This window comes from Camarhynchus parvulus, chromosome 1 (genome assembly GCF_901933205.1).
Source record: "Camarhynchus parvulus chromosome 1, STF_HiC, whole genome shotgun sequence".
Lineage (NCBI taxonomy): Eukaryota > Metazoa > Chordata > Aves > Passeriformes > Thraupidae > Camarhynchus > Camarhynchus parvulus.
Genome location: NC_044571.1, coordinates 51,189,506 through 51,212,246, shown reverse-complemented (window position 1 = coordinate 51,212,246; position 22,741 = coordinate 51,189,506). Strand labels below are relative to the sequence as shown.

The window sequence follows — 22,741 nt, the reverse complement described above, 5'->3', positions numbered from 1 at the left end:
AGCCCGTTGAAACCCTATCAACATAAATACTGCCTTCTTTGCATGCACAGCAGACCTTAATGAACGTCACTTCCAACAATTCAAAGTACCTTCTTTTCGCTGTGGACATTTGGTGGTATATAATATTACCATCTTGATACAGAAAGTTAAGCAGTTAAGCCCCTTACAGTTCAAAATACCCCATAAAATCTACAAACCATTACTGACATCAAAAATGGACTACAAGAATTAATATTTCAGAAATTCATTAAAAATTAAGAATACTCATTTTTACAACTTCCTAAGTTTAGCAGAGTATGTTCTTCTGCCAAATTGTTTCACATTTAAGGAGAAGATTTTTATTCCCAGGAAAATACTGCAAGCTGTAGAACTGAACCACAATTTCTTGTCTTCTTTTAAGAAAATGGATTGCATGTATCTTACAAACTCTTATAACAGGAACTAATTCTACCAGCAACAAGATATACTAGACACTCCATACACTAGTATTTAGAGCACTATGTATAGTATCTAAAATATTTAATAGAAGAAACTTTTCATCATTTATTGAAATGATCTGTGGTAATTCCTGGAAAATGCTATTTAAACACCATGATACACCTTAATTCTGAAACTCATTAATTTCTGTGGTTTGATTGTGAATAAACTGGAATGTTTTCAACCCAATTTCCAGAACTACAACTCTTAAATTCTTAACTCTGAGAAACCCAGCTCTAGACCAAATGCTTCTGACAGAAGTTATCATTCTTCATCTCAGTGAAGTGATAGTGAAAATGAAAACAACAGGATAGAAGCCAATCTTTCAACTCAATATTCTACGTCTCTCCCTCCACGAAACTTTCTAATCACATTAATACAACTCCAAATCCTGCCTTCTTCTCTAAAAGCCTCTTTTGGTTATTGTGCAACTTCAGAAACAGGACTTCTTCACAAGGCAGCCCCCTCTTGCCCACTATTAGCTACTTCTACCCCCTATAGCATCTTAAATCCTTCCTCAGATGTGAATGCCCTCCCCCTAACTGCCACTCCCCACTTAGTTCACATCTCCTGTGGTTGCTGCACGGTCTCCAGGGTGCACTGTTGGGGAATCACAGTTCTGCCCTGCTTTCCTTGCCCATTAGGTACCAGAAAACATTTCAAAGACGGTGAAGATTGTAGGAGTCAGCACTTACAGAACTAGCCATGGATGCGAGATTCTTAGGCATGGATATGAAAAAGGGGAAGGAGGGTTCAAGGACACTAATCCCAATTTATCCAACAACCACATGAAATCCGTACGGTCTGTACTGTGGATAGAGCTAGTGGACAAACAAAATACTGGTATGTCAGTTACAGAAAAGGCACGTGGGAAGAGCATATGCACAAAAATAGTCTTCAGATAATTTCCAGCACTCAGTCTGCAACACCAATAAAGCCATCAAGCACCTCTTTAGACCTAAAAGATACCAACTTCTACAGACAGTTGTCAAAAGTTTCCAGATTACGAAAACACAGTGTAAGGATACAGAGAACTTCGGTTTTGCTCTGTAATTTTGTCCACCTACATAGCTTTCGGGTTTTGTTCTGAAAGGCTGTTGTCATTGCCTCTTTCCACAAAAGAAGGGTACTTTAGGGGGCGGGGGAGGAAAGGAGCAGGGAGGTGGAAACAAATGCCTTTAGAATTCTTGAAGATCGGACTCAAAGTAACTAGCTGTAGCAAAACCCAGCTTGCCCTGCTTTAGCCAGACTGAAGGCAACCACTGAAAGAAAACAAGAGAGATTTCTTTTCTTCCCCTCTTCCCTCCCCTTTAGAAGCAATAACAACTTTTCTCTTCTAGCTTAGCCACTGAAGGAGGAAAGTGATAATCCCTTTGAAATTCAGCACTTAACACCTATACGGTAGGTGATAATTGCTGCATTCCAAGAGGATTAGCACAGTGGAACCTACTTTACAGTGAAGTCAGACCATTCTGAACAGAGTGAAGTTTTCCTAAAACCATGTCTACTCAGGGAAATATTGAGCTTCCCACTGTTTCTGGGTAGACAAGGATCTTGGAGCTCCAGATGTGTTTCCATCACATCTGCAAAAAGCCACTCAAGAAACCAACTGGTGTTTAAAGCAGCTAGAATAGAGTATTCCTAAGGAAGTGCAAACTAATAACATTTTATTGGCATAGCTTGCAGAAAATGCTACAATAGCCAAGTTTTCTTAGACAGTGGAATATTTCCATCATCATTAATATTTGGCAGGAGTATTCTGAACTGGGTCCTCACAGTAAAACAGCAGTGAGTAATTTAATACTGTATCAGAATCCAGAGGCCTTAGTTACACTGTGTGATCCTGCATAGCTATAGGAAATGCATCCTATGCTAACGTTGGGCCACAAACAGGAAAAAAATAGTCCCGAAAAAAGCAAGAGCCATGACTGGTACAAGTCTACTCAAAAAAAAAAAGAATAATTTAGGGCTTTCACTCCAGCAGCAGAGGCTGGGGCTCAACCTAGGTTCCAGAGTTCTTCCACTGCGCAGCACCTTCCAGAGAGTACAGGATGCTCTGTAACAAGTGAGCTTCTCTCTCCAAACAAGCCAAGATACGCAGGGCATGGAAGATGGTGCACGCCCATGTCTCACCTTTCTCTGCCACCAGAACAGCGCCAGAGGGAGCATCCAAAGGAGGAAATCAATGCTCTACCTCAGACACCCATCCCATTTGTTTTGCAATACACAGTAGGACACCTTGCCAAGATTTAGTAAAGCAGATTTCCAAGAGAGAGAGGAAAGTGGCTTCCTGTGCCTTCGCATATTTTTCTTTCAAAGATTTTACTCCTCCCTTCATTGCAGCTCACCCCCCCTCCCTGTGTCCTCCTTTTAAATACAGCATTAAAACCACTGTGTAATCCACAGTACATTTTCCAGGCTAGGCTCAGGGCACAGCCGTTTGGATTCAGGAAAATTTCATGGCAGACAGAATGACAATACATAAAACTGAAGCTAGGTTTCCCCCAACCCCCCTCACCCCCATCACTCATTTCTTTCCCCATTGCCCGATCACTTGTAGCAACACAACTCCTGATGAAAGCACAGGGTGATCTGTTTTCCCAAAACAGATGAGGATTAATAAAAATAATAATGAAGGGGAGAGAGGAAGGAGGGGGGAGACAGCATTTTCAACCTAGACCTGATCTTTGCTGAAAATGGTCACACACGGCTGTACAGGAGTGCGATCCGGGTGCCTGGAGGAAACAGAAGGAAGACAAAATTATCTAAACAAGTCCTGCTATAAAAAAAGGCTGTAAATCACAGCCTTACCTCTACGGAAGGAATATAAACAACAGAGACCTTTAATCTGCTTAAGGAACCATTTATCTGATTCTTTTACCTATCATATTTGTGTGATACATTTATTAACATATCACCAACTAGTATATGGATTTATGTAATACTTGCTTTTCATTAAGTTTCAAGTTGCCGTTTATTTCCTCTCTGTATGACTGCTCCAGATACTGATCTCTGCAAAAGAACAATCCCCTAGCCAAATGCCATTTATTTTAAAGGAGAAAAAAATCAGTAGACGTTTAATATGTTAAACTTGCTTATGCATGAATTTGTTTATTTATAAACACATATAAATTTCTCTAAATTTCTCTTGAATTTGTAAAGTATACCTCAAGTTTTCTTGTTTCACTGCCACACATTGGTAACGAAGGGAGACTAAACTGAGAAAAGCTGCCAGCTGTACATGTCAAGATTATTCCCACTTTATTACTGATACTCTTTCCCACGTAGCCCTCAGATCCTCTGATCATCATCTATGGCAAGTGAGCACTTAGGAACAATGTCAAAGAAACTATTTCAACATCCAGACAACTTTTAAAACCAGACAACTCTTCAAGTGAAGATAACTCCCAACAGCCGAGTAGATTAAAAATGGTGACTGAAGACAGAATTTTCTCCTGGGCAAATTGCCAATTTTTTTTAAAGGTAAACTCCAGCTTTTAATTATCATGAACACTCCTCCCTGTGAGCATTGCCACTGACTGGATCATCTTAAAAAGGAATAAAAATGGCATCCCACGCCTGTGCTGTGGAGCTCGGATTTCCAAGAAGCACAATAAAGAAATTGCGAACTACTGCCTATAAGCAGAGCTGCAGAAATTGAACCCTGGTATAACCAAAAGGAAAGAAATTTTTTAGAAGCAAACAGTACCACAATCAAGTGAATATAGAGTGAAACAGGGGTAAAGAAAGCACATTTAAGCCTGGTTACCACTTTTCCTAATGGTAGTTTTTAGTTGTTACTCTTTCTTCTGGTTCTGTAAATTAAATTCTCTACTAAGAAAGCTAAATCAAGGATGATTAATATCTTCTGATTTAGCTTCCCTTCCTCCCTCAGTTCAAAATGAAGTGAAAGTTATCCTCAGCCTGGCTTGTCATGGTGGGCAATGGTCCAAATCAAGAAAACTGGGTCAAGCATCTTTTAAAGCTAGTATTATATGCTTTAGCTTGCATAGTTATATTTTTGTTTCTAATACAATACCTTTTCACACAAGATTTTGAAAAATACTTTTTTCAAAGAGTGGAAAATTAACGTGATAATAATGAAGACAATATATATCCACTTGTCTAAAGTAATGTCCATAACACGATTATCTTCTTTTTTTCCAATTTATATGTCTAATGCAACATTTTATAATTATTAGAAGATACTCCAGGGCATATGTTGTGCTGGTGTACAGCGACTTCTCTGGTGGCTGAAATCATTCAGCCTGTGGACTCGTGAATCACAAAGCACCCAGGGCTCAGCAAATCCTCGTATGACACATGTCATGTCGTGTCTCATTGCTTCAACACAGTCCTCACACCCCGCCTGTATCACCAGTAGCCACACACTTAACTACAGATGGGCTGCTGACATCACACCCCCAAATTCACCTCTGCTCCCATCCCCACCTATGGAAAGCACAAGACATTTTTCTCTGGGTGAGGTTGGTACCAGACTATTCACAGGGGTGTCTGAATTTTGTTTCAGGGCGGCTGTGAGGATTTAGCAATTCCCAGCAGTCTTTAGCAGGTGTTTAAAACCACCTCAAGTTAGCCGAGCAAGTCATCTGCGTGGGGAGAGTACCAAGGAGTTCCCCCATCAGACATTCCTGGGAGGTGCTGCCCAATAGCAGTGGGTACAACCAGTGCTCTAATCACTGCTGAAATAATTGATAGCGCTGTCTATCCACACTATGACAGACAAAAGCTGAAATGTATTAAACATAGCAATCCATCATCCCGCAGATGGGTAGCAGGAGCCAACAGAGTTCAGAGGGAGCGACTCCTGCTGCTAACAATGGCTGAAGTACTGACAGTTCACTACTCCTCCTTGCTCCTCACCAGGCTCTTCTCCCAGCTTCCCAAGAGATAAATGAACAAACAGTCCACTAAAGAAGAAGGATTTAAATGCTGTAGACTGCTGATAGTTATTATTCCAACTCAGAATGTCTACAAACAAGCTTAATGAGATATCAATTCCCCTCTTTAAAATAACAAAAAAAAAAGAGGTAGTTACATTAAGAAATTGTGAATTCAAATAAAATAAGAACCCCCCCAAAAAACCCCACCAAACTTAAAATTGTTAGGTGTGTAAATCTCATCTGAATATATGAGAAGCTGACGAGCTAAATATCTAGCACAGGCAGCTGGCAGCTGGAGACAAGCGACAAACAACAGTGCTTCAAATTAAGAAGTAATTTATGTGGAATACATCATTATTTTAACATGAAGGATACAAAGCTTTAAAGGGGAGAGGAACTGCTAGCGGACTTTTAAAGAAAAGTAAGTCCAGAGCAAAGTAAAGCTATTTATGAAAGTTGATTTTTCTTTCCTGACTTATTTCTTGTAGGACACATGAGTCACACAATATAGCCAAAGGAAAAACTGCAACTGCTAACACCACATTAGTAAAGTATAAAAGGGAAAGACACTTTTCTTAGCATTTCAGCCTTGTCATTTCCAATTTTCTGCTCTTTGGACATGCTTGTATTCAAATTCTGGAACATCTATTCAGCATATCAATCCTAATTAGACAATCTGGGTCTGGAAAGGATGAGAGCTGGGTCATTTGCATAATTTAATCATAAATACTCAGTGATACATATTTCCAAATGCATTTGTACAATTATCTTTTCATCCTTGGGGCAATGGTATTAATATGATTAGGCAATATTTCTGGAAAAAACAGACAAGTATGCACTCTTTTTAACTGCAGCTTAGGGCGATATGAAAAATTAATTAATTTCTGAAGAAAATCAATTTCTGTACGTGACCACATTAGACATTGCTAAACCAAGACACAGAGTCCTTTCTCAATCAGAACATTTTATCATTCTTTTCCAAATTCTGATTGTTATATGAACATTTCAATAATAAAACTGTTAGATTATTTAAATTATCTTAGTGCATAGGCATGGAAAAGTGACTATTTCTTCTTCATGTTACCCCGACAGACATGGTGTTTTAAAATATGTATTGTTTGACCAGTCAATAGGAAACCTTAGCATTTGGTCTGAACTCATCTTATGTGATCTTTTATTAATGCACATTATACCGATTGAATTCAAGGACAGCAGGAAATAATTCAGCTCTGAAAACCACAGCTGAAAAAAAATAGAACAATGCTAACCGAAAGTATTTTAAAATTAATATAAGGTTTCTTCCTTGTTTGTTTTGCTACAAAGAATTAGATAAGGTGTTTCTTCAACAGAAGCATACACATTACAAAAATGTTGTGACATATGTGGGATACAGCCAAGCACCCAGGTGGCTAATCTCATTTTTAGAAGAAAGATACTGCTTTGTATGTTAATTGGTGCAAAAAAAAAATTACATTTATGTTTTTATATGTACCATCCTTATTTCTTCTCAATCAACAGAAAAAGTAGAAATTACTGCATGCAAATGTTCAATATTCATTTAATTTGCATGAAGGTGCTTGAACAATTTTTTTATTCTAACAAGCTCATTTTTCATGCGTTTTGTCTTTCATCCTAATCTAGCATCTGTCATTCCTTTTTGAAGTTATTATCGGCCCAATTCCCTCTTGGACATGGTTGCTGGGTGACCGGTATCTTAGCACCCACTTTGACAGGAACAGATGTGAATCTGATCAAGAGATTTCCCATGAGTACCTGAAATCACAAACAACTTTCGAGAAAAACAAACAGCCTTGCTGTCACCGTCCCTCTCTCGCCCTCCTTCCCATCCCTTCCCCCATACCCCCCAAAAAAGAGTATGAGAAAGTTGATGCAGAGTTAACCAGCATCATTAAAACACATTATTATCTGGCAGGTGAGCTCCCCCAACACCTCTCGAGCTGCTTCTGCCTTCAAACGCCAACTCTCAGCTTTAAGTTTTAACAACCCCCTTTTGAATGCTTCCAAAGACGACTGTTCGCTTCTAAGGTCACCGTCTTCTAAACATTCTCACGTTGAACTTGTTTTCGTCACTTGAATGCTCTCATTTAAATCAATGGGATTATTCGTGTAAGCAAATTTCACATGCACACAAGCACCCACCAGTTGGTTTATAACACCTAACTCACATTTTGATTACAAATAATGTTCTTTGATCGCTCCCACACTTGGTTGCCGTCTGTGAAATTCCAGCTTATGAAAACTCTGCTAGCTATGCTATCTGAGTAGCAATACTGATAATATTTAAGGAACTGCAGAATTTTATTATTTTAAACCATCCAACTGAGATGCTACAGGCAACAGGACCCCTTACACAAACCAAAGCTTCCTGGTTGCAGGATTAAGACTTCCATTTACAGCCCAATAGCATAGTGACTACATTCATTGCTGCACATGGGATATGGAAAAACAGGAAGAAACAGGAATTACAGCAGTATACTTCTGAAATAAAAAACCATACAAAGCATAGGTAAGAATTTTCAGATTAAGTGTATTACTTAAAAAACCAAATTTTTTCATTCCCATTTAACATCTCTGCCACAAGAATCTAACCCAACATCAAAATCTATGGTAAAGCTTATTTCCTCTTGTTTGCTTTCCCAGGCACTACTCTAAACATAGCCCTGCTTAGCAAAGAGAAAGGACACAGTTGTGATCCAAAGACTGAAAATTTGATCATACATATGTAAACTCATAAGGCCGCATGTGACAGCAACACCGGATAAATTTGCTTTAACATGCTGTCAACCAGCCTTTCACTTCTGCCTCTTCACCATGCTACTCTTCAGCATGTTCCCAGCCCCATAGCCTCAGGGCTCCCGTCCCTACTGCTACTGCTAGGGTTAGCAACTGCTCCCACTAAGCATCCTCTGTATCTGAAGTTTTCACAGTGCCTCATAAAATACAGCTTCCATAAAGAATTGTAAATTTTTATCTTCCTTTTTTTCCAAATTCAGGTGTGTGAGGAGAAGAAAGTAACCAGTAGAAGAGGAAAGAGAAAGGAAGAGCTTGAATTTTCAAAGACCAGAATTTGTTCCTTCATTCTGAGTTGCTGTTCTATGATCAAAAAGATAACAAAGGGATTTTTTTTCTCTCTAGTTTAGATGCAAAGAGAATTTAAGACAAACATTTCAATCACGACGGAAGAATTTATTGCCACCTATAGGTGATCTCAAATTTAATTTAATTTCCCTCATTTACTACCAAAATCAGAAAGCAGCCAGAACATTTTATTGATAGGTCAAAAGCCTAGTCTGATCTGATCTTACTCTGGATATAGTAAAATTCAAAAAAATCTTCTACACAACTTAAGAACAACAGAACTACAAAGGAAAAGCCAAGCAAATAAGAAAACTGTTTAAGCCCCTAATTGTAACTGGACCCCTCTACCTTCCATTAAAAGTCATGTGGGAACAAAACCATTTGCTGTGTCTTGGAAAAAAATATCCCCCACTGTACCCACTTAGGATATAAGCACCACATAGCAGTCAAACCTGTTGATGGGACATGATGTACACATTTATAATAAATGCATAATGGTGATAAGTAATCACCATTTAGAAGACCTGCCTTTCACTTTGCCAGTCAAAACAAGAGCAAGTCTTTGATAAGGTCCCTACAATGATACCTCATGAAACAGTTCAATTATCCAGACTGGCAAAGTCATGAATGGCTCAAAGCAAACTGCACAGAAAAATTCACTGGTATGAAGAACAAGCAACCAGAGTAAATAAGCATCTTCTTACTTGTCTTGGTTACACCCTTATATCCATTTCTCACCTACCAATCCCTTTTGCCCAAGCCAAAAAAGGGCCTACAAACTCAGAACTAGCTCCCTCTGCCCCATCCACACTGACAAAATGGAAGCCTACAGCCAGGGATGATTAGCTGAATTGTTCAGTCAATTGGAGTGCTAAGATGGCATTAAAGACAAAAGCATCTATACTAGATTAGTAGTATCCAAATTTGTCATTAAGTCACTAGAAACAGGTAGACTTATGCCGGTGGTTAATGCCAACTTCAGCACTGAAAATATATTTCAAGGATTGGAAAGACTAACTGAGAATTCGAAAAGAAGGTGAAAGCAAAGCCTGGAAGGTTTGAAGAGCCTCTGTGGGATAGTAATTGCTGAGGCAAACTTAAGCTGAACAGAACACTCACTTAGTTTGTTAAATAAATCAAAATGCAAGCTAATTCTAATTTTAATGTAACCCTCTAAGTGTTTGAACTAAGGAACCCTTCCATGTCCTTAGGGCCCACTATTTCAACTTAGCTGGCATAGTCCAACCTGGCAATACACCAGCAGGAACACTTGGACAGTATAAATACCACACCACCTCACCAGAGAGAGGTAAGCACTCACCCTGGGGTACTTAGGCTCCTAGCTCAAACCAAAGTACTGAAGGAGGAATGCCACGGGAGCATTATTATTACTCATTATTTCAATTGATTCCAAGATGAGGCAAGACGATCCATGTTTTCCCAAATCCCAAGTTTTTAGTCCAAGTAAGGGAAGGAGAAAGGAAGAATGGAGTCTTAGGAGCCTTCTTGTGAACTGTCTCATTGGGTTTAGAACCTTTAGAACCTTTAGAGCCACGGTGTCTCACATTCCAGGTGAGTAGCCCAAAATCTGCAGAGTTGCTCTCTTCTCTATAGCCCACAGAACATGTACTGACTCCAGTCACTGCCTCCTCTTTTTACACAGGAAAACAAAGTCTGAGTTACTAAACCAAGAGGAGAGTTCACAGCTTGAGGATTTAGTCAATACCAAACAAATTCTATAATTTAAACTTTTTGCAGCTTAATTATATTGAGAAACCATTAGACATTTTAAAGAATTAGAATAGTGAACTGTTAAATATTAGGCAACTGACCCATACCTAATGTAAAGTAAGTTTCTGAAAACATCCTCAGAAAAATTTAGTAGAAAAACAGGTGTAGGAGAAAATTCAAATGTGACCCGTAAGGCCCCAGAATTTAGAAATGAATTGGGATCAGTTCATTCTTTTCCCATGGGGTAACTTGTATAAATGTAATTCTATGGTTTCATAAAACCAGGTCAAGTTTTTGTCCCCGGAGGTCCTTTGGCAATTTGAAGCATGGCAGCACTTTTTCCTGGCTACAAGTTCAAATCTGCATGCGTTCTGGATTTCTGAAAGGAAGCGATTAGTCAAGCTGAAAAGACAGACCCATCCTGCTCAGAGCACACCTTCTACACAGAAAACTACTTGTAGGGGTGAAACACAACTTCGCAGAACAGTATTTAGAACTAGTTGGCTCTGAATTGTTCACCTCTAAAAAAAATCCCTTTTCTCTCATCAGCTGGCACACCAAAGAGCAGACAAACTTGCCACATAACAATGCCAGCAGTTTTAACTAAGGACATTCTTCTTTTCTTAAATGTCAGAAAGTTCTAGTCATGTAGTCATACCTCAGAATATTTCTGAATACATGCATTTCATAACTATTATTTTATTACTTCTCATTATATCACTGAATTGTCCTAATTTAAGACATGTAAAATACAACTCAATGAGACAAAATCACAGAAGGGGTCACCAGAAAAGATGAAACCTCTGCTTGGCAGACCCACAATAGCACAGGCTCAGCAGCAGAGAGCTGAAGGCGGTGGAAGAAACTCCTTCAGGAACTCCTTCAGGAACAACCTGAAATTATTCTGTTTAACACCACATCCACTGCATCCAACTTCTATTGCAATGAGGCCGGAATGATAGTGGGCTGAGTCTGACCACTCAGCTGAGCAACAAATACCTCTGTGTGGAATCACACATCTTCTGGGTCAACTAAAGAGATTCAAAGAGCAAAGGAAGGATAACAAAGAAATTCAGGTTGCTTGAGCAAACTTCTCAGTGCGTAAATCTGACATGCACAAACTCTGGCGATGGCTGCTCCTTCTAAAGATAAAATCCTCCCTCTCCACCACTCTACTGACATGGCGCCACAGAAGCTCTGTACAATAAAATTTGTTGAAAGTTTATTAATTCTTAGCAATGTCCCACCTGTTGTACCTTGAGGTGGCCCCAAGCCAACCCAACAGCTGTGGCTATCCCCAAATGTGTTGACTGAAAACCTCACTGATGCCCTCCCCAGGAAATGCTATGGCTCCTTTCTTATATGATTTGCATGCACGCTCCTGAAAGAGCTACAGGCTGGCAAATTAGTATTTCTAATACATTTGTCTCATAGTTTCTCAAAACTGTATATTATACACAGCTATATGTTAAATGGTAAATTACTGTAGCAGGAGCTTCTTTTTCTGTTACTGTCAATTTTAACATCATATTTTTAGCAGCAAATTCATTTCAAAGGGAATGAGTAGAATCACAAACCATCTATAATGCACAGTAATGTAAGACAAAATATTTTATTACCATTTAATGTTTATTTTTTTAACCTGGCCCATTAAAAACTATGAGTATCAGCTTAAAAAAATCTGTAACAAACCAAAACCAAAACCAAAACCAACCTATCCTGCCTTGTATTGGAAAAATAGGCAGCGTAACTTGCACCAGAATCAGGAAATTAGGCTTTACTGGTAGATACTGACACAGAGAAATAACAAAAATATTCACCTATATTGTAGGAACTGTTCTAACAAGGTAAGATGTATTTAAAAAAAAAAAAAAGAACATATGACACTTTTCAGTTGTATTAGCCCTTATTATATATTTAATACCACCTGAGGTATTTTCTTCCCCCCATGCAGTGAATTACTGTTAAGGAAACAGAGGATAATTGAAAAATGGTTTCGCTTCCTTCCCAGCAAATCACCAGTGAGAATCAGCACTAAAATGTGAAAAGCGACAACCACGGCACATGTTTTGGGAGCATGTATTCCCTTCAAGAAGGGACAGGCTGCATCCGTACTACAAAAGTGAATACAAAAAATCCCAGCAGAGAATATGAAGCCACAGGTTATACCAAATTCTGATACTCATTCCTGCAAAGATGTTGATTGATTTGCTGAAATTAATTAATAAGAAAGAATGCTCACAAAAATACTAAGATTGCATTAAATGCATGATGCATTAAAAAATGCATCGTGAATCCATTTTATGCAACAAGTGTTAATTTACAGGACACTAAATCTCAAGTATTTTTCCAATGCTTTCAAACTGTCCTTGCTAATGCACGAAAGTATACAGCAATCCAGCTTCCTACCAAAGATGTCAACTGATTCTTTTATAGCACTTCCAAATATATTTTGCATATGCTTGGTTTAAAAGATACACGTAGGCTATTGAAAGCAACAGTAGTATCTGCATTCTTAAAGTTACACATATGGCTTGAAACCATAGCACTGTTATTTTAATGTAAATAACTAAGTCCTACGGGTGACCTTGTCCAACAAAGAAAGGTTTTTACAGCAGGCCAAGAGACTGGAAACAAATTATATACTTCATAAAGACAGATAACATTGTCATCCATTAAAACATTATATAAAACCAATTAAAGTATTAAGTTTATATTTTACCACATTTGGAAAAAGAATAATTAAAAAATAATAGCTTTAGTAATTTTTTTTAAGGAATGCTCAAACTACCAATAAGCTCTGACTAGATTTATCACAAAACTGTACAAACGGTACAAAACTGTACGAAACTGTAACACACTTGTTTGTACTTCTCTTGAAAATATAATATCTAATACCAGAAAGTGGGGGTTTTTGTGTCCCACATATAAAATCATGACCCAGCTCTTAAAAAAAATCATTAGTAAGTATGATAACAACATGAAATCAAGGTTACAAAAGATGATATTAAATAGTAATACAACATATTACCTGTTTCCTCTATATTATGCTTTATATAACTTTCTCTTTGATTCCTTGCAATCATTTCATGTAAAATGAAAAAGCAAAACATTTCCCAGATTCAGAAATAGTTTCTATTGTACAAGTTTGTAAATACAAGCATATGCTGAGAGACATGTCCCAAACAACAACTTGTACTCCAAATGTAAGATACCTACTACCTGTTCTCAGTACAGCATGGTTAACAAGTGCTCTAACAGGAGCATTCAGAGTTATGAACTTCAATCATGGCATCGTAACATTACAAGTATATTTCAGCTGTCAATTATGCTAAAGCATGTGCAGCAGTCCCACGTACTCCCATTCTTCTCCTTCTCCCCATCCAACTCCAGTATGCAACTCTTGTAATTTTGTCAGTCAGGTAATCTGTATGCACACCTACTGTGCCCTCTCATTCAGTCATACAGTCTAAGGAACAAAATGAATGTAAAAAAATACGTCTTAATAGCTAAGGTGCACTTTTTTCAGTATATTTAGTATCACATAAAATTAAAATGTGAATAAGAAAATTAGTCTGAAAGCTTTGCTTGAACCTGAGCTTTTTCAGATCAAAAGGGATTTAGGCATAATTTAGCCATTTGGCCAATTCAGAGATTAATTCTATAAATTATAAGGATGAATAAAATTTCGTTACCAAAACATCTACTTATTTTAATGGAAAAAAAATCCAGTTGGTGGGGCAAGATGCACCAGCAAATTTTAATTGCACCTGCTTCATTGTTCCTGGACTATGGTTAATTTCAACATTTCAATGGCCATAAAATCCCACTGTTCAATATTTGTAACAAAAAATATATTTCTTTTTCATACTGAAATAGCTTTCTTCTTCATGATGAAGATGCAAATTATGTGGGATGCAAAGAAACTATCTAAAATAAATTAGTTTTGGAGCGAACAGGGTACCTTTAAACAGATAAATGAACAGAAAGTTACATTAAGTATTACCCACACAAGTATTCTCAGGAGTGCACTATAAAAACTTCGGAATATTATATTATATTATATTATATTATAACAAAAAAAGCTTTTATTATTTCAGAAAGTTTCTGTCTATAACTAGTGATGTGTTTTGATACCCACGATTTAGATCTTTCCATTCAATTCTGCAAACTGCATTGTGTATATTTATCCACCTGCCATAGGAGGATGTTCGCCCAAAAAGCAATTATCACAAAACATTGTTTAAAGCAAGTTGAACTAAAACATATTTTGTGATCCATTTCCTCAGTCGCAAGCAGTTTCCTCATGCGAGCAGTTTCATCAGTTTTGGTGGACGTATCCTGAACCATTGCTCAGGGTCTGCTTGGTTAAATATCCCATCTCTAAAAGAGGCCTACAGAAATTCACAGAGGAGAAAGCAAGTTTTCAGTATTTTCAGTTATGTCAGCTAATCACTGTGAGTGACTTAGAGCAGAAAATTCCAAATTGGGATGTAACCGGATGGTCAAAAACTGATCTCTCCTCTGATGAAACTGAGTGACAGTATTTTTCTACTTAATGCTATGGAAAATATACTGTCACCTTTTTTTCTTTTCTTCCATTAAAAAAAACCAAAACCCAAAAAAGTTTAAAACAGTTTGCAGTTATTAGCACTCAATGCTAATATTCCACATTTTGTAGATTACAGTCGAATATTCTGCAATGCCTGTGAAATGAAACATCAGCACTTGTTAGGAGATGCCCCAGGCTGAGCACAGATCAGATAAATAAGTAGAACATAGTGGGTTAAGGATAAAGTTATTCCTCAAAGCAAACTGGATTTTATTATTTCAAGCGATAGACATATCCTGATTCTAAATACAAAGATTTTTGGTTTATATTTCAGGATTTTTGAAAATAATTTAAATGATAATGGAAAAAGAAAAATTCTTCCTTAATTCACACTGGAGAAATTATCTATATACGAATTAACTCTCTGGATCATAATAGCTTTTTGCAGATGACTCTTCAGCTGTATCGTTTAAATACGTATTTAGGCAACTAAAAATTTACTGTCAATTCCTATTATGTCAGTCCACATTATGGCGCTGTTACAGCATGCACATTTAAAGATTATTGAAAAAATTACTGTTCATGTGCAGTATATAATTTGCAAAAGGTTAATCACTATTTTAAAACAATGAATGGAATTAACTCATAATGCAAAGCAGATGCCCCAAACGTTATTTTTAAAACAAAACATATTTAACTTATAAAAGAACAAAGAGGATCTAAACCCAGTCCTGTTGCTTAAAACCAGGCAGGCATCATGGTTGCTTTGGACTCTTGTTTCACTGACTCATACAATTTAGATAAAACTCTGTAGTTTCTAACTACTCTCTGCTATCCTACAGCCATCAATGAATTTTTACAGCTAAACTTGTAAAGCCCCTCCATGACTAGGCAACACTGACAATGGTGAAAAAGAGGTTTACTTGTACCAGACCAGCAGGGATTGTAGTAACAATTTAATGTATCAATTAGGTAATTCAAAAGGAAAATATTAAAATTCAATGCAGTGTATGATAATTCTCTGCTTCGTATGCAATTCACTTTAGATGACCAGTCGCAGAGACGGGCAAAACAGACATCTGGAATGATCTAGGAACAGGGGAAAACAGAAGAAATACTATATGGCAGTCAAACAAGATTAGTGTTTCCAACAAATATTCTGAACCCACTCCGGATTACAGATCATCAAGCAGGACAATTTGTAAATAAGAGTGCTCTGAGAGCATTTTGGTTTACAATGCTGAGGAGGGGCAGAGAAGATGCTCTGGGTGGGCACAGCAGCCTCCCAACACAGCCCATAGGGACACACTGTGGGGCACTTGCTCCATGTGCCCAGGGTGCTCAGAAACCCCAGGCAGGGGCCTGTGGCTTCAGAAAGAGCCTGGAAGCCTGAGACGAACCCAGCATTTGAACAGACATGGCAGTGGTCTGAGAAAATAACAAAGCTATCCATATAGCCCTTTCTTTTAAGTAAAGTTGATACTAACCTGACAATAAAACTATGCTGTTTTACATAAACTACATCTGCCAAGAAAAGATTTATTAAAAAAAAATACACAAAACTTTACCAGTACTTATAGCTATAAGATAAAGTAGGAGGCAATCAAATTGAATCCTTGAGGAAAATTATGTGAAACAATTGGGGAAAAAAATGTCCCCCTGCCCATCAGTAGCAGGCCCTCACCTCCCTGCATGGGAGCGGCGTCGGCAGCCAGCGTTCCCAGCGAAGTGTTCCCTTCCAAAGTATCAGATACCCTGCTCCTGCCAGCGACTGAAGTATCAGATTAAAGGGATAAATAGTTCTGTCCTGTTGCAGTAAGTACGGGCCAAGGATCTCCGCTTTTAAACTACAATATTTACCATTAAATATATAATATAAGATAGGTATTAAAGTACTGTTATTATGAGCAACTGGAGTCTTTTATTTTGTTTAGGTCTAAGGAAACCACTTCCAAACCTTTTACTCCCTCTTCATAGTTACTACAATTTATCTTCTGGCCTTCCAGAAGTCATCTTTGCTTGTAAAGCCTTCCACATTTCTGCTGATTATATTTTAATAATCTGTGGCAAGAAGGAAGGTCATCAATATAAACCACAGGTACTATATATTTGACACTCCTTCCAGCTGCACTTGCTGACCTGCTCATTTGAAGTATCTATGATCTGTACTAACCTATCTGGGTGAGATACTCCTTTAATTAATACAAACAGGGAAAAAAAAAAAAGCTATGCAAGTGAGCAGTATTCAGTAAACAAGGACATGCTAGGTCCACATAATTTGAGAGAAGCAGAAGCTAGGAAAGAGGGACTGAAAAACTGCCGAGTAAGATGGGCTTTGAAAGGAATTGTTTCATGCTCAGCATCTTTCCCCTTTACATTTAAAAATCAATTAGGTTATTAGGTTGTTTTCCAAAAATTGCAAATAGCTTCCAAAGGCTGCAAATAATTCCCCACTTTAAGTATGAATGTCAATGAACTCATTCAAAATCATCTTCAAATGTCAGAAAATATTAACATGTCCTGGTCACAGAAGGGAGGTCAGAAGAAAGCGCACGCTTTTAGCCTTTACTCGGGTGGGCACGATCCAAAGCCAGCCTAAGTCTATGGGAAAACTCTAGAAAGAGACCCAGCATGGCAAAATTCCACAAGTGCTCAAAACACAAGAGACCAGAAACAATTTGAGATCAATAGCTTCCAGGTCATTAATCCTAGGCAGGTGACATCCAGTGCACAGTTCGCTACTCTCTTTCACCCACACATTCAAGAAACCTGACTCAATTGGCATATAGTAGCTCTAAGTATTTTCCATGTTTTGCCTTTATCCTTCCCCTATTTGTTTGGCATATGGCTTTCTAGCATCCCATTAATGTCAAACCGTTTAATCGGAATGTAAGCTAAATGCACAGTTTGCTATTTCCTGGATTTCTGTTTGGCAGCCAATGCTTTTTATGAGGAAAATAAAAGCAAAGGTCAGTATGACCAGAAAAGAAAAGTCATCTTCCATAACGGAAGCTTATTTTTCCAGTGAACTGATACACAAGCCTAATTTAGAAAAAGGTCCTTTAGTATCATGTTATTATTAGTAGTATCACAAATAAACACAGAAACCAATTCACTTTACAGACCTCCACATTAAGCATTCAATAGAAAATCCCTTGGTGCTTTATTGATTTTTGTTTTATTGATTTTTTAAATAGCAATATCACAGTTAAAATGTATCATTTTGGTGAAACACATCTAAAACTTTTCCGTCTCGAAATAAGTTATTACAAATTATTTCCACAGCCACTGGCAACTAACGATTCAATCCATTTAAAGAACAACAAAGTAATGGCTTTATTTGGATGCCTTTTTTGATTAAATAACATATTAACCTTGATGAAGCTTTCCAAAAAGGGATTAGTGTACTCGAGTGCATCAGCTGATTATGAGACAAATATAACAGTGATAAGATGCTGGTTCAAAATTTTTGAATCTGATGAGTACAACAATTTAGCCGCTAGGATGGGGTTGGTTCTTCCAGTTTCCATCTCAACAGTAAAGTGTCCACCCGGGATACAAAAAGACATCACCCAGCTAAAGTATGCAGTAACTGGGAGTCAGGAAAGGTCACTTAAATCACTAAAATGAGTAGACCAAAATACTCTGCATAATTACTGTAATGTCAGAAATAATTAAAAATAATTTGCAAAGAATGAAGAATTAAATGTATTAGAGGGGAAATCCAGAAAGCATATACAGATTTATCTTCCCATTTTGACCAAAACTCACTGACCCACTTTATTCGTCTATACTGTAATAATACATTTTGCATACCTATTGTATATCCTTTCCATTAATTTATTTGCTTAATGGATGTATAAGTAAGCCTACTACAATTACGCTTTTTAAGGGTCAAATCCTACTCACTTCTGAACCCACTACTGTAATTTCTACTACACTGGATGATAACACAGCAGACCTCAGGAACAGCTGAAACACAGCCGACTCTGTGCTGTTGACATAATCAAGCCATGTTACAACCAGCCTGCCAATCCCTTTTATAACCTTGCCAAGTCCAGGAATTGGTGTCTGCATAAGCCCCCAGCCACCCCCGATAAAAAAAGAAAGTTTCTGTATTTCTTAATTCTACATGTTCAAATTAAAATTCACATCGTTATGACTGTGGCAAAGTAAAACTTCCATGAGTTTATTTTAAGGACCAAATCTTGGAACTCTTACAGAGTTGTTGCAAGTTACACACCACATGGACACACACACACACACACACACACACACACAAAAACCCCAACCCAACAATTGTCTAAGAGCAGCTATTAATATTCATGTTGATTCCACATGAAACAACAGCAGAGTTACCCGAGCAGCTACAGTTATGTCAGCGCTTGGAAGTTATTCCAGGCTGTTTTGTCCTGCTGCCCTGAATATTCAGGAACTTCAACAATCCATCCAGCAACTGCTACCGCAGAGTAAGCGCTCTGCTTCGCCTGGCTCTATGCTAATGACTGCCAGGCACCCTCTGCTGAGTCGGGGGGGGATGAAGGGAAGGAGGAGGGGATGTCACACGCCCCGCCATTGGGGACGGGACGGGACGGGCAGTAGCGCGACATAGCGTGGGGTTAATTCCCCACGTGTTGGTTGTTGCTGCACCTTGAAATCTGACAATGGGAAAGTGAAATGAGCCCGGTCTGTTTGTTTGGGTATACGGAAAGTAGCATCGGGACTTTGTCCACGACCTCCTCCGTGGGAAGTTCCCGCCGCCCCTCCAGCGCGGCACAGCCCGAGCCCCCCGCCCCCGCCTGAGGCAGGGGGAGAGCCCCCGGGAACTGGAGGCGCTTCCGACCGCTCTGATCTCGGGGTCACGGCAGTTATGCGATCCCTTCTCCTTATCGAGCAGATTCAGCCCTGTAACCTACAGATTGAGAGATAACAGCCCCACGCTTTCGCCCTCCATTGCAAAGGCGGCTGCTATTGCATCAGGAATTTCCCCTTTTGCCAGCTCCTTCTATCCCCCCGACACTCCTCCCCGGCTGTGGCAAGTTTGGGGCTCGCCTCCCCGGCCCGCGGGGTGCGGGGAAAGCCCCGCACCGCCCGCAGCCGCAGCGCTGCTCCCCGCCCGCGGCGCCGGCCCCGCCACCGCGCCCGCGTTACTCTGCGCGGCGGCAGCAGCATCCAGCCTTGCCAAATCCCTGCCGCGCTCCCGCTGCCCCCCGTCTCCTCCTCGGCTGGTAGGGGTCTGGAGCTGCTCGCACCTGCTCCTCGGGGACCGGCACCCCCATCCCCCCGACCGAGGAAGCAGCCCAGCCCGGCAGCCTGGCACCTCTCCCCACTACCCCAAAGAAAAGCTGCCTCCACCTCCTCCTCCTCCTCCTCGCCGTCTTCCCGCCCTGCCTTCACCTCCCCCGTTCGCCATGTGGCAACTGCCTTACAGCCCTACACAAAAAGTGCACGTGCCCCCTCGGATGTGTGACAGCAGCTGATGGCCAAGCGGCCTCCATCGCCCCGGAACGGGCCCGGCGACCGGGCAGCTCCGCGCCCCATCCCACTTAACGCGACACCCCAGCGTCTATGTCGCCGTCCCCCCATCAGGACCGCTCCCCGCCCACTCCCGTGCACCCTTCGGGCGGCTTTTTCCCAGGGCTGCCCGCATTAAAGATACATCCAAGGATAAACTTCAGCTGGAGGTTCGGTCAAAAAGCACTTTCTGGCCCCCTCCCACCCCCGCCGGCCCTCCGCTCCCGCGCTGCGCTGCTCGCGGCCACCCCTACCGCCGGCACGCCTCGGCCCGGGGGGCAGGGAAGGGGACAATGACAGGGCGACACTTGCAAGGCGCAGCGGGAGGGGGGCACGAACACGGCTTCCCCTTCCCCCCTCCGTCCCACCAAGAAGCAGCGCCGCTGGCTGCGGAGAAGGCCGGCTGGGTGCCGGGGCAGCGCGGGAGGGGGCAGCGGGAAGCGGCGCAGCGCTCGCCCGGACCGCACCGCGCGGGGGTGGGACGGGGGCGGCGGCGGCGGCGGGGGGGCCGGCGGGCGCGCGTGTGCCTTGCGGCGCTTACCTGGCGTTGGTGCAGTCGTTGTAGAGGGTCTCGAAATCCTTCCTGGAGATGAGTTTGCAGCGGTTGACCCCGGGCTGGATGGCCCCCAGCCCCCTCAGGATGCGGACCTGCTCCACGTTGCAGACCACGGGCGTGATCTCGAGCCGCTTCAGCTTGGTGTAGACCGTGTGCAAGCCCCCCACCAAGTGCTTCAGGAAGAGGTCGAAAGCCTGGGGCAGGCAGATGAGTTCGCAGCCTTCCACGGTGAAGGAGGCCACTTTGGCCCCCCTCAGATCCACCATCTTGCACTCGTTATTCTGGGGGGTGTTCTCCACCGGGGACGGGGTCGAGTACACGGGCTTGCCGGGCAGGCTGCCGGCCGCGTTGGCCGCGCTGGCATTGGGAGTGGAGGTGCCGCCGCTGCCGCCGCCGCTGCTGCTGCTGCCGCCGCCGCCGCCGGTGCCCAGGCTGGGGCTGCCGCCGCCGCTGCCGCCGCCGCTGCCGTTACCGCCGCCGCCGCTGGTGGTGGAGGTGACTGTGGCCGCCGCTGCCGCCGCCGCCGCTGCGATGGGCTCCGGCCGGAATAGGTTTGTCCCCGAAGCGGCCGGCGGGGGAGCGATGGACGGAGACGGAGAGGAGGTGGCCGACGACGAGGTGGCCGACGACGAGGTGGTGGTGGTGGTGGTGCAGGCGGCAGAAGTTGAGACCGGAGGCTGAGGGGGGACCAGCTGGGTCGGAGGGATCAAAGCAGCCGGTACGGCCATGGTCACATATACGGCGGAGGGGGCAGGGGGAGGGGGGAAAGTTCCCACACACACACGCAGGGGAAAGGGGAAAAATTAAAAAAAATTATTAAAAAAAAAAAAAAAGAGAAAAGGAGAGAAGGGAGGAGGGGGGAGAAGAAGGGGGGGGATAACCCCAGATCAGGTGCTGCGGCGAGCGAGAGAGCAGGGGGCAGAGTGAGAGACAACGCACAAAGTGTCCCGCAAGTGGGGACGGAGGAGGAGGAGGAGGAGGAGAAGTCCGCTCCGGGCGGCGGGGCTGGGGCCGAGGGGAGGGGGAGGGCAGTTTCTTTTTGTGGTCCTTGCTCTAGCACCACGTTAAAGACGAAGGTGAAAAGGAGGAGGTTTGAAGGACTTCGGTTCTCTCTGGCAAGTACATTGATCAAAGATTGAGAGGGGAATGACAGAGAGAAAATGAGCGGGGAAGTGCTGGCTCCTGCCGCCGCCGCCGCCGCTCGCTCGCTGGACGAGTTGTTGTTGTCACACGGTGCGGAGGGGAGGAGCTCCGGCAACTTGAAATACCCTTTGAAGCAGCAAAAGGCTCACTCACTAGTATTAACCCAAATTATCCAACCAGGAACCTGGAGCAGGAAAACAGAGCGAGAGGGAGAGAAGTCCCTCTCCCCCCTCTTTCAGGAACCGTTAGATTACATGTTTCATATTTCACCCCACCAGAGATGAGATGTAATTTTCCCAGCCCTTTTCAACAGTCGCTTGTCAACACAGTTTGTGGAGAAACACGAGCGTCTCCAGCGCTCCCCCAAAGCCGGGCGGGAGCGGGGGAGCCGGGGCGAGGGGCGGGCGCTGGGCACCGCACACCTTGCCGGGGCAGACAAAAGCAGACACCTCCGGACGGGGCTGTTGCTCTTGCTGCTGCTGTGGCTCTCCCGGGACCACAGACGCTCCTCCTGGCGGGGTGGGAGTTGCTGCCGAGGGTGCCCTTTGTTGCGCGGCAGGCGGCGGCGGCTGCGCGGGGCGCGCACGGGCAGCCCCACGCGGCAACATCCGCGGAGGACTCTCCTGCGGCGGCCGCGGAACAGAGGGGACTACGAGGCACTACGGCTCAGGCCGCCGAGACGCCGCGCCGAGCGGGCTGCGGCGGCACAGAAGTAACTTGGCAGAGGGGCAGGCGGGCGGGCGGCCCGCGCAGGTCCCGCCGCGC

At 42.1% G+C, this 22,741-nt stretch overlaps 1 protein-coding gene across 8 annotated transcripts in view; it reads right to left on the bottom strand.

Annotated features, from left to right (window-relative positions):
- The window catches only part of DACH1 (dachshund family transcription factor 1), a 354,099-nt gene extending 331,669 nt beyond the window's left edge, over window positions 1-22,430 (bottom strand). For 4 of the 8 annotated variants that reach the window (XM_030948647.1, XM_030948638.1, XM_030948621.1 and 1 more), the window contains exon 1: window positions 20,819-22,427. In XM_030948647.1, the coding sequence (XP_030804507.1) occupies window positions 20,819-21,561 (743 nt within the window). In that variant the 5' untranslated portion in view covers window positions 21,562-22,427. Of the gene's footprint in view, window positions 1-20,818 lie in introns of all 8 variants that reach the window. The other 4 variants (XM_030948600.1, XM_030948611.1, XM_030948590.1 and 1 more) reach the window with 2 other exon arrangements.
- Window positions 22,431-22,741: the final 311 nt, after the last annotated feature.